General features: G+C 37.1%; 1 protein-coding gene across 3 annotated transcripts in view; it reads right to left on the reverse strand.

Annotated features, from left to right (window-relative positions):
• The window catches only part of GFRA1 (GDNF family receptor alpha 1), a 306,417-nt gene that overhangs the window by 225,517 nt on the left and 67,528 nt on the right, over positions 1–13,372 (reverse strand). For 2 of the 3 annotated variants that reach the window (XM_069099034.1, XM_069099035.1), the window contains one exon: positions 5,946–5,960. The exons of the other annotated variant lie outside the window; for it this stretch is intronic. In XM_069099034.1, the coding sequence (XP_068955135.1) occupies positions 5,946–5,960 (15 nt within the window). The remainder of the gene's footprint in view (positions 1–5,945; positions 5,961–13,372) is intronic. 3 annotated transcript variants of the gene reach the window in all.

Genomic DNA, 13,372 nt, shown 5'->3' on the forward strand with positions numbered 1-13,372 from the left:
CTCTCTCTCTCTCTCTCTCTCTTCTCTCTCTCTCTGTCTCTCTCTCCCCCCCCCATAAACACACACACACACACACAGCCATGACTCTAACACAAGACCCCTCATCACCATCCTCCTGGACTTATGCAATAATCTCTTAACCTGCACTTAAATACTTCCAGATAAATCTTTTGCAAAGTAAGAGGCCTATTACTCTCCTGCTCAAAACCAAATAATGACTCCCTATTGCCTATCACAGAAAGCTAAAAATGATTGGTCTAGCAAGGAAAGCACAACACGGTGGAATAAATACCAGACTTGGAGTCAAGTGATATGAGTTCAAATACTCACTGTGCTACAGGCTGTATGAAATTGGAGAATCATTCTGCTCAGTTTCTGTGCTTTTATTTTCTCTTTGTATAATAAGGACATTGAATTATTTGACTTCTAAGATCCCTTCTAGCTCCAAATCCTATAATTCTACCTCTCTGCTTTATTTTATGTTATTCTTTTCCATTTACTCTTCTCTCCAGCTAAATTAAACTACTTGCCAACCCATGATTTCCTGACTTTCCTCATATTGTTCCCTATGCCTATAAATGACTTCTCCACCAAGTAAAATCGTCCTAATACTTTAAAGGCCAACTCAAATACAACCTCTTTTATAAAGGGAGAAAACTCAGCTGCCATTCTTGAAGGCTTCTCCTTGGATTTGTGCATGTGTCTTTATGTCGATGCCTTTGGGAAGAGGGAAGAATGAATTCTAACTCTAGTAGCTGTATTTCCATAGCAAATCAGGAAGAGAGAGAAATGGTGATAGTAGGGCTAGAATAGAATTCATCTAAAAAAACCATGAGGTTAGAGTAGACTGCCACAGAGTATATTCAATACTTTTATGGAGCAGCCAGAAAAACCAAGAGAATTTTAGGCTACATTGAAAGGCATAGTTTCCAGGACTAAGGAGAAGATAGTGTCCCTTCACTTTTCCCTGGTCAGACCCCACCTACAGTATCTGTCAGTACTAATTTCCTGCCCTCTAGATTCAAAAGCATATATTTGCATCTCTCTTAAAAGTTGGAGTTCTGGGACCGCTAGGTGGCGCAGTGAATAGAACACCAGCTCTGGAGTCAGGAAGACCTGAATTCAAATGCGGTCTCAGATATTAACAGAAAACTAGCCATGTTACCTTGGGCAAGTCACTTAACCCCAAATTGTCCTACCTTCCCCCCTCCAAAAAGCCAAAACAGACAGACAAACAGATAGATAGACAGAAGTTGTAGTTCAGTTGTATCTGACTCTACATGATCCCATGAACTTTGTCCATGGGTTTTCTTGGCAAAGACACTATGATGATTAATCATTTTCTTCTCTAATATGTTCCCATTTTAAAGATGAGGAATTGAGTCAAATGGAGTTAAGTGACTAGCCCAGGCTCACACAGCTAGTAAGAATCTAAGGCTGCAATGAAATCACATCTTCCTGGCTCCAAGCCTGGTGCCCTGGCCACTACACCACCTAGCTGCCCCTTGACAACCCTGTATAATTCACCTGTCTTCTGATATATTATAGTTATTTATGTACATGTCTACCCATACTACTAAATTAAGTTACACAAAATCAGGAATCAGGTATTATGTAGTAGCAAGAGTGTTCTATATACAAAGTAGGGACCATAATGCTGACTTCTAGATGAATGCCTTGTCTGATAGTCAGCTATAGTGGATGAGAAAAAACCGAAAAACACACATTAGATGTAAATATGAATATTTTAATGATTTAATTAGCATGATTTCTCAATTTTGACGAAAGGGAGGTGTTAGGTTAAAGAGACAATTCCCACAGGGTTCAAGCAAGAGGAGGGTCTCCTCCATCTATGACTCTGAGAAGTGGAATTAATTTGGGGTTGAAGACAAGTGTCTTTGTCTAGAATTATAACCCAAAGAAAGGATCAGCTCGGCAGTCTCCCAGACTTGTAGCACAGGACACAGCCATGATACATTCCCATCCTATCTACAAAAGACAGACAGGCATCACTTCTGGAAGAATGATTCTCTTTAAAATAAAAAAGAACAATTGTGAAGAAGGGACCCCTGGTCTCTGTACTGTCTTTGCTTAAATAGGAGAACTGACCTGAATGGTGATTTGTCCAGTGATGTCTGGAGCCCTTATGATGTATACAGGGAAGAATTAAAGCTTCCCAATTAGCCTTTAAAATAAAAACATGTTATTATCAGCAAACACTGATTAAATACCTGCACTTACTATTAGTACACCACTATTACTACCACCACCACCATTACCACTATTACTCCTACTCCTGCTCTCACACACACACACACACACACACCCCTCCTTTCTACTGGGTTTTTTTCTGTTTGAATTCTAGGGTCTCCTACAATCAAAACTAAGACTGGACAAGCCCTAGAAAGATACTTCAGTGACTTAAAATGAAGCCTAATTATGATGATAGCAAATAGTTGGTACAAATGTGCTCTGAAAATCTGGATTCTAAATGCCCATATATATTATGGGCCAGTCAGTTGCATCTGTGCTTTCTGGATCTCATGCCTTTCTGGCTCCCAGGAGCTTTGTGGGCATGTAAAGATAAAATAAAAAAATAAGGCCCCAGCATCCCCAGAATTTCTTTATTCCCTTTTTTTTAAACATTCACAGGTCTGGTTCTTCTGGTACTTAATTGTACCAATAACTACCAATATGTACCACCTCTTCTTTAGCAAACATTTCTTCTCATGGTACTATGGGAAACGGTACTTAAGGTTGAAAGCATGGGGGGAAAGCTGAGGACAGTTACATAGACACACACACACACACACACACACACACACACATACACAAACAGAAATACCCAGAAGCAACCCTAGTGCTGTCACCTACTGTAACAAGATTGATTTGTCGTAAAAGAAAAGATAATTCAATACAGAGGAAATAACTTTTGTTTCCTCTGAGAATGTTTGATGTTGTCAACTAAAACCTGACTTTCCCTCTTCTGTCTGCCACGATACACAGCTGCGTAATCACGGAAAGACTCCTATATAAGCAAAGACATGAGGTACAAACCGGCCACTTTCAACACTAGGAGCAAACATTTGCAAACCCTCCCTTCCATCAGCTTTCCACTAGCTCCATCAGCCAAGACAAACAAAACCAGGCATGCAGTGTATCAGTATAAGCTAGGCGGTCCTTGTGGCATAGCCCAGATAGGGCTACTCATTGTGCTTGGGCCACCAGGGGTGGGGACCACCACCAGGAAGACAGGACCAGACAGCACTCTCTCCTTTTTATTTCCACAATATTCAGAAGCTCTAGCATTTCCAATGTTTCTGCTATTTCAGGGACAAGGTTTTTCTAAGAAATAATATAATAACTAGGTTGTGTGTGATGCTTCAATAGCATTTTAGATCTTATAACATTAGAAATAAAACATTCTGTCTTGGCTGTTGTCACAGGCTGACACTTCTTGGTGGTTCCATTTTAACAAGGGGGTGACCAAAAACAGAGGTATCTGGCGCTCTGACAAGGTCTCTGGCATAATTTCATGTGTCTATGTAATGATCGCATAATGCCACGACGGCGTAAATTATTTAAATTTTTTACTTCTGTTCTTCTCATTTGTAATCCTAATAATACCTTCTTATCAGGGAACTGCTATCATATCATAACGTTTGCCAATGGGCGGTTAGCAGCTCCCATCTCTAGCACACACTCTTAAGTATCTGATGGCTTGGGATTTGCAGATGATTATAACTTTTGCTTTACATATCATTGCTACTGACGGGCAAATCCTATCCACAGAACAGCCTATGTGATTAAAAAAGGCACATTTGACATGAGAAGTATGGCAAGTCATTTTTACAGAGGTTGTAACAGAAAGTGAAATGTCTCCTTTGTGCTTAAAAATGGTGTGTGCCAGGGATATTTGATACTGCGCACTTTTCTAATCATTCTCCAGGAGAAACTGGGCATGATGCTTTGAATCAGGTAGGACTTTCCAAATGCAAATGCTTCAAATTTCAAGAGGAGAAATATGATTCAACTTTGGGTGGTGCTCACCAGTAATTCATTTTTAAGAAATACTCTCAACCTCAAACTTCTCACTGACAGACACACACACACCATTTGTCAGTGAAGGAGGTTAGCAAGAGCAACATGGCTTGACAGCAGCACGTTCATTACAAAGAACAGTAGCGGCACCTTCTCAATTCTGCTCATCTCTTAGTCTCTAGCCAAATGGAATTTATTACTTATAGCTTGTTGGGATTTATGAATTATTTATAAAATAGGTCTATGACTCCAGACTCTTAAAAGAAAAACACAATAATACAGTCATTGTTACCCACAATTACACTTCTATCAGAGATATCAAAGAAATCTTTGGTAACACATTGTAAGTTTAAGATGGAATAATGTTTGTAAAAATTTCAACCTTGAAGCATTATTTGGAATCTGTTTATGGAATATATGGAAATATATGGAAATAAACACACACATACATACATATATGTGTGTATGGGTGTATGTGTGTGTGTATAAACAAACTTGTCTCTGTAGTCGTGAGTGATTCAATCAGATGCTAGAAAATATATTTCCTAGCTTGAATACCCTGCCAATTCTGAAGTATGCTACAAAAACTCTACACACACGTACACATACTCACAAGATATATTCTAACACTAACACACTGGGGAGGCTCCATGGAAGTCATTCATTCTTTCTTATAGAAGTTTGCTTCAATAACTTATCTGGCTTATAATATACATACATACACACACATATATACATAAATATGTGTGTATATACACACATAGACCCGTGTGTGTATAAATCTGTCTCTGTAGTCTAGAACATTTCAGTTAGTCGGATGAAACATATTTCTGAGCTTAAATACCTTGCTAATTTTGAAGCACACCACAAAAAATTATGCCTACCAGTTAGTATGTGGAAAACAGGCAAAATAATACTACAAACAAAACAACAAAAATCACACTGACTATAAATATTAAGTGTAGAACTAGATAAATGTGGAACCAGTTGCTAATGGCCAATCAATTTTTTTAGGCAACCTGTTTTGATCTAATTTTCTCATCTCCACCTATTAGCCTATTACATGCTTGCTTATTAGATGGAAACTGACATTATACCCTGCTTGTTTTCAGGGAAATTAATAGCCCAGGTTCTGACTATCAGAGCATTCCATAACAAATAAGACCAACAATCAGGATACTTAAGCCAGGTAAAAACCACACTACAGATGCTCTCACATAAACTTACTTCAACAACTACATTCTTCCATGGGATCAGTACAAAGTCTAGCCCTAATATAAAGAATGTCTTGTGTTCCTCTGAAAGGCCTATGAGCAATGCCTAATAAATTTATATATTACACTGAGGTACTTCAGTGTGCCTCAAGAATTAGAACTATCACATATTTCAAATAAAAATGTTCCACAGAAGATATATTCCAACACATCAGGGATGTTCATGGAAGTCACACATTCCTTTTCATCGATTTCTTCAATGACTTAACAGGTTCATAAACCCTTAGCAGTAGTAATGGGAAAGGACTTTAATGTTACCATCATTATTTCAGTTTCTTCCTGACACTATATTTTATGTTAGCCCTGTAAATACAGTAACTAGATTTGGCATTTGTTCATTCATTTGCTCATTCACTCATTAACCTCTCTCTCCCAAAGGCATGGACACAAAGATACGCAAATCCAAGGAAAGGCCTCCAAGTACAACAGCTGAGTTGTCCTCTTCTCACCTGAATTAACCCCATGGTTCAGTTTGGCCTACTCTTCTCCCTCCTCTCCATCTCCACAAAGAGTCTGCCAGGCTGCCTCCTGCACAAGCAGCCTCTCCATGCCCCCTTCCTCTGCACCAAGAGTCACTGACACAAGCAGCAAGAGCTTATGTGAAGAAGTCAACAGGAAATGAAAACTTACCTTGCTGGAAAACGTCTGCAGGATGAGAGGAGAGAGAGAGAAGAAAAAAATCATTAGCAAACAAACAAAAGCAAAATAAGGAGTATAAATAGTGTGAGACTATGAAAAGATTCAAGTTCCACATTTAATATTTATGAAAATAATATTCCTCTTAATTCTCTCGCATTAAAATCCATGCATAAACCCACAGTGTCTCAGTGCCAAATTTTCTATTGAAGACTCTTGTCAACTGTCAAGAAATATCTTTTTTTTTCTTTTTAAGCCAGGACTAGCCCTGGCTTTACTGGCCCTTGAGCTTCTATAAACATGAGCACTCCAGCCTCCAGCTCCCATACTACCATTTTTCAAATATTCAGATTTAGTCACTCCTTACTCTTCTCCACTTATCTTCCAGTTGACTCTCCAGATAAATCTGATCTCATCCAATGACATCATTTCGAAAAACATGATATGAATGTAGGCATTAATCCACTTAATCTTGCCCTCAAACACTGAGCCCTGAATTCAATGGAAAGAATGCTGCCTCTGGGTTCTAATTCAAACTCTTTTACTTAACACCTATGTGACCTTGGCCAAGTTACTAAATCTCTCTAGGTCCAAGTTTCCTCATTTGCAAAATTGAGGTGTTGGATTAAACATTCTAGACCAGGAGGTATTAACCTAGGGTCCACGGATTTTTAAAATATATTTTAATAACTGTATTTCAGTATAACTGGTTTCCTTTGCCATCCTATGTATTTTACTTTATGCATTTAAAAACATTAGTCTGAGAAGGGGCCCGTAAGTTACCAAAGTGCAAAAGATGCCCATTACACAAAGAAGGTTTAAAAACTGTTTTAGATCTACGATCCTATTTACTAAAGGCCATCAAAAGATTTCAACACTGGAAGAGGAAAATGCTCTTTATGTACATTCTCTAACCAAGAACAATGAAATACTGCATATATGACATCCTGGTTACATATAGTGACTAAGAGATGCTATTCATACCCTCAGTTGTTAAGAATTACTAATGGGCAGACAGGAGGAAAAACAACTGGTTATAAGGAAAACACAGATTTAAACTTCTCCATTTCTATCCTAACCCTTTCTTTCTTATCCCCACTTCTCTCACTATTTTTCTCCCCTTCCTTCCAATGGGGGATCGGCAGCTTCTAATGGATCATAGGCATACCGCAGCGTATGACCCCATGGATCCTCTGAGGTTGTATATTTCTATTATGGAGGGAATAGGTATTAACGTAGAAAGATGCCTAGCATGTGATATTTGAAAAAGACTTTAGCAGGTATCTAATTCAGTAGTTTCAAACATAGCCTGAACCAGATTAAAATATAATTGGGAATAGTCTAATGAAATAAATGAAAATAAAATTCAACAGAAATAATGTTAATTTATGTTTTTTAAGTTAATATGATGGCTGCAGGGATCCATTTCTATTTGATTTGACACCACTAATTTAGTCCAATCACCTCACTTTATAGAAAATATCGAGGTCCAGAGAGATCATAAAACATGTTAGTGTTGACTCAACCAAAGACAAATTTATTTGATTTTGATGAAACTGTAAGTTTGGGGCAGGTTTCTCTGTGAACAAAGTCCAATTTTGACATTTTGAATTATCTTTTAATAAATTTAGAAGAACATAATCAAATATGCAAAAATAAGCAAAATGGGGTAAATTTTTCAACTATCAAACAGATCTTCTCATTAGTAGCTGAATATTTACCTCCTTCTCTCCCCAATACAAAATTCCAATCAACCCATTATCTCATAAGTATTCCCTCCATTAATATGAATCACAGCCTATCAGTCTCTGACCATCCTAGATGATACCTGCCTACTCCCTCCCAAAATTCTTCATAGAGATTCCCCCCCAATCTTTTTCTATTATTTTTCCTAGGGAAACCACCTTTTGAAATCTACGGATTCTCTGTAGAGGTAGAAGGTATCAATGGTATATGAAGATATAAATATTCAGTCAGGGGTATTGGGACCTTATTTTTTTCTCTTACTCTTTTTTTTCTTTTGGATACTTTCTCTTTAACAATTAACTGGCATATTCACAAAACAGTGCCATAGCTCAAAACCTTGCTCAGCCTGAGAAATGAAAAGATCCATGAATCGGACAATAATTCAACTTGAGCTAAATTTTACACTTTTGAAATTTTAATGAATATCAGTATAAATAATGCAAACGTTCTACACATGATTTATCTTAATTAATTTACATGCTTCGATTTACATTTCATAGATGAGGAAACTGAGGCTCAGTGGGATTATGTGACTTAATTACAAATAAATAGTTATTTTCACTATGCCACACTGTCATTATCAATATTCAGCCCTTTTCTATATATAACAATGCTTTCATTAATTTATTTATCCAATGGAGATTTATTAAGCACATATTACGTACACTGGCCTAGGCACCAGAAATACAAAGGCAAAAACGAAAAAGTCCTTTCTCTTAAGGAACTTACATTTTACAGAGGAAAAACAACACATACACAGATAAGTTAATACTTAGGGGCAATTAAATGGCACAGTGAATAGAGTACTAGGCCTGTCATCAGGAAGACCTGACTCAGACATTTAAAAGATGTGTGAGCCTGGACAAGTCACTTAACCTCTGTTTGCCTCAGTTTCCTCCTCTGTAAAATGAGAATAACAATAACACCTACCTCCTGGGGTTGTTGTAAGGAACAAATGACATAGTAATTATAAAGCCTTTAGCAGAGTGTCTGGGACATAGTAAGCACTAGATATATGTCAGTTATAATTATTCTTAATACAAAATGAAATAAGAAATTCATTTCAGTGGAATGTGGGCACTGAAAACCTGGGCATCAGGAAAGACTTTGGGCAGAAGAATGTTGTGGTACTTGAAGAAGCTGGTACTCCCTGAATGGAGCTAGGGAATTCAAGAGGCCATGGGAAACAGATGCATGAGTAACACTGACATACAAAGGCATGGAGGTCATGCCCAGTTTGACTGTAACATACAGAACATGAGGGGATGAGTGTTAAAATCAGTCTGGTAAGATAAGCTGGACGTAGGCCATGAAGAGATCTCTTCAAAATGTCACATTTCTAAACTCAAAGAAGCCATTCAGACTCAGGCCTCAGTAATTCATAAACCAAGAAAAGAAAAAAAGAAAAAATGTGAATAAGGCATTTTTTCTGTCATCTGTCTATATTTTTTCATGATGGGAGCTTATGGACCTCAGAGGATGCAAATCATAGAAATATTTGTACATTTCCGTCACTGCTCCTGGAAGAAAAAGCCCTCTTCCCCAAAACAAAAACCTAAAAAAGTCATCAATCAATGAATATAAGACTCATACTAGTCTTTTTTTCTCATAGGAATTTGGTAAGAAACCACTAATTAGAAAAATGAACACATAAGCAAAGACTGGTTATCATTTGTAAATCCATCCTGCTAATGTTGGTGATTCAGGCTTGGAAAATAGACCACAAGAAACAATAAGCTGATGCCACTTAACCTTAACACTGTGCTCTCTTCCAGTTAAAACCAGCACTCATGGGTAACTACCCAGCAGTTACCATGAGCTCCCTTAACCTAAGGTTCTAATGCACTTTATTCTTTAGAGATAGATGCCATACACAGATATATGGTTACTTATTATTAATAAATCATGAAAACATAAAAAATAATAAATCATGGCAATTAGGCTGGTTGATTCCTAAATGCTGCTGATTAAAAACTTTCCTGAGTGCTGCTCATCAAAATGACTAATGTTTACCCCTATTAAAGTTGATTTAAGGACACTCTGGGTGAACCCCTCTCTTATTCCTGAGATAATAACTAGCTGAAATGATGTGCAAATTAAATGAGAATTATCCTTTATTCATCTATTGCTTTGCTTTATGAGGTAAGGCTGAATTTCAGTCTCCTTGCCCATCCAACCTACAATGGAATAATCCATTATTTCAGTCCATAGTTCATAACTACCATATGTAAATATGATTACAATATTACAATTAACTCACCCTCTGGCACTACAGATACACCAAATACAATAAAACAAAGTGACGGCATTAGTAAAATTGGGGTATGTATACCTACTAGTTCTCAAACAATGTAATCTCTCTACTCTCTCAATTTTAGTTCTTTTCCGAGGCTGAATTATAGATGAGGGGAGTTTAGTTGCTTGAAAATGCATGCACTTAACTCCCATTTAAGAAGTCTCACCTGGGGAGACAGCTGTCTTGTGAGTTCTCCTGTGGTTTGTGCAACAGAAAGAAAAATCTCTTTCAAGTTCAAGTACTCTTACAGTAAGATGTTACTAGGTCTTGACTTAGTGGGGAAAGAGAATGGGATACGAAGAGTGATCACAATTGGAATGAAGAATGCTGTTTCCTTGTACCATGCTTATGCAGACGGCAAAAAAAAAATCTCAAACTGACCTGTCTCTCACTCTCCCCATCCAAGATTTCTCCTCCCTCAACACACACACACACACACACACAACTCACACACTCACACGGGCACACGAGCACACATGGGCACTGAGTTTCACAAACCAAAGGCAGAAACACAGGTCATATATATACTAAAATATTCATAGCAGCCCTTTTTTTGGGATATTGCAAAGGACTAGAAATAAAGTGGATGACTACCAGCTGAAGAAAGGGTGAATTTTTATGGAACAGAATATTATTGCACAAGAACAACTGATGAACATGAAGAATTCAAAGAAACATCAGATAGTTTATATGAACTGATGCACACTGAAATTATCAGATCCAAAAGAATAATATACATGATGATAACAGCAATTCTAAAAAGAATCTGAATAACTGAAAAAAATCCAGTAACGGTGCTATGAGATAAATAAAGAAACATACCTTCCTTCTTGGCAAAGAGGGTGGAGACTACAAGAGCATAATGTTGTGTACATAATAATATTTGCTAATAATGTTAAATGTTTCGATTCAATTGTTTTTCTTTGTTATAAAGAAGAGTCTAATTTTGAAGGATGGAGAAGCAAGAAATGAATGAGAGAAAAAAAAGCACAAAATTGTATGAATTGATGCTGAGAGAGGTGAGAGGAACCAGGAGGACCACTTAACAGTGGGACAATAACAATACTGTAAAGACAAATAACTGAAGGATTTGGAAGTCTGATAAACACAATTACCAAACACAATGCCAGGGGACTTGTGACAAAGCATGGGATGGTGAATGTACTTTCGACTTCGAAGTCAGAAAATTTGTGATTCAAATCTCAGTTCTCATAATTACTAATAGTGAGATTTGGGCAAGACATCTGCAAGCCTGAGTTTTGTTAGAATTTTGTCATCTGTAAAATGAATGAATGTAAAAACATTACCCTTGATGCACAGACAACAGAGAGCTGGCCTTGGTGTCCAAGAGATCTGGGTTCTGGTCCTTTCTCTGTTAAATATGTGACTCTGGTCAAGCCATTTTACCTTTCAGTGCCCCAGGTAACTATATAAAAGACTGAAACCTAGGTAAATTACTTTAATCTTTGTTTGCCTCAATTTCCTCATCTGTAAAATAAGGATAATAATAGAACACACGTACCTCCCAAGGTTGTTGTAAGGATCAATTAAGATAATGTAAAGTCCTTAGCATCGTACCAGGCATGTAGTAAGTAAAGTTGTTATAAATCCTGGGCTGCTATGAGAACATGAATAATTAATATTATAGAAGAACACTGTAAAATATATATTTAATTCAAAAACTAGTTCATTCTAGCTTGCATGGTACCAGTTCAATACCATGTGTCTCTGGTCAAAAGAGATTCAAACAGATTCTAAGAAAAGTCTATCAAACAAACACAATGACAACATTAATACCACCATTCCACAACTAGTTTATGACAAAAATTCAAAAGAACTTCCTAAGTATTATCTCATTTATAAGTAACAGGTCCAAGGCAACTGCTAATTATCCTCCATCAAAAAGAGCAGAGGTCAAATGGCTTGCTGTGATTCACACTGGAAGTCAGACAATGTTAGAAATATCAGACTTTAAAGATCTTCTAGGTCATTATGGAGATGATGAAATCGAGACCCAGGCGAATCCCTTGCCTATAGCACACAGCTAGGCTGCTAAAATTAGAAATTCTTAACTCTCTGTGGCTGGGAACCTGCATAAAAAGCAGTATTACGAAGTAGGCAAAATATGTATCTGGCACTCTCTTTTTTGATGCTCCTTTCCCTCAAGAGTTCTTTGTGGCTGATGCCTCCAGGGTGTTCTACAATGACTACTTAATCAATAAACATTTATTAAGAGCCTACTATGTGCAAGCACTGGGCTAAGTATCAGGTATATTTTTAAAAGGCAAAAGACAGTAACTGCTTTCAAGGAGCTCTCAGTCTAATGAACATACTCTATCAGGCCACATGCTATAACTCTTTCCTATTACTCTACATTCTTCTGTCCTATGTATTATTTCCTCAGCTCCACCCACCCCTCCTATTGTGTGCAGTGAAAGCTAACCAAGTAAATTCATCTATGTTGATGATGTTTCCCCTTCCCAACTAGCATTCCCACAAAACTCACAAAACACAGAACCAGATGAAAAAAGCAGTTGGGAAATGTTTAACAAAATTAATAAAAATACAATACAATATAGATGATGTTAATCTATATGTTTTCTAAGTCAATATGTCAACTGCAGAGATTTCTTGCTTTTTGAATTTGATACTACTAAGCAAGCACTTTTAACAAGCAGCCTTCTGAAGAAAATGTCTCAACCAAAGGCAAGACTACAGCGGTAAACCATTCAAGCACTAGTAGAGGCCTTTGTGGAAATATGCAGGAACACACAAGGCTTTGGGCTTTTCCCATAAAACACACCATGTAGATAGTCATTTGTTCCAAGGCTAATGCTAGATGGATCTTGCTAATGGACTGCTTTCCGGGGATAATTTATGCAGCTCCTATCCACCTTCTAACACAGGGTATACAGAAAATACTTTCTGAAAATTTAAGGTGTGAAAAAAGTTTTTAAACATCTTATTTATTTTCATTTGTATTATAGTCAGTGTAAATATAATTCTCTTAACTGGAATTTCACTTGTGCTGACTTTCATCACAAATGAAAAGATTTTTAATCCCCTTTCTGTCCTCAACTCACTTAGCAAGTCCCACATACGTACACACGCTGAATGTGATGTTCAATTTACAAGCATCATGTAATGGAATGGCAATAATAACTGACATTTGAGTAACAATTTATGGTCTCCAAGATGGACAGACAGAGATATAGACAAACAGATAAAGTATGCGTATATGTGTGTGAATGTGTATATATGTATATCTGTGTGTATATATATGTACAGACATACACATATATGATACATGTGTATATATTAAACTTCATTCTTACCTTCCAGCGTTATTTTGAGGATCAAATGAAATGATGTATAGATA

Source organism: Petaurus breviceps, unplaced genomic scaffold, assembly GCF_028583685.1.
Source record: "Petaurus breviceps papuanus isolate PSGF00001 unplaced genomic scaffold, PetGlider_PUasm1.0 37, whole genome shotgun sequence".
Lineage (NCBI taxonomy): Eukaryota > Metazoa > Chordata > Mammalia > Diprotodontia > Petauridae > Petaurus > Petaurus breviceps.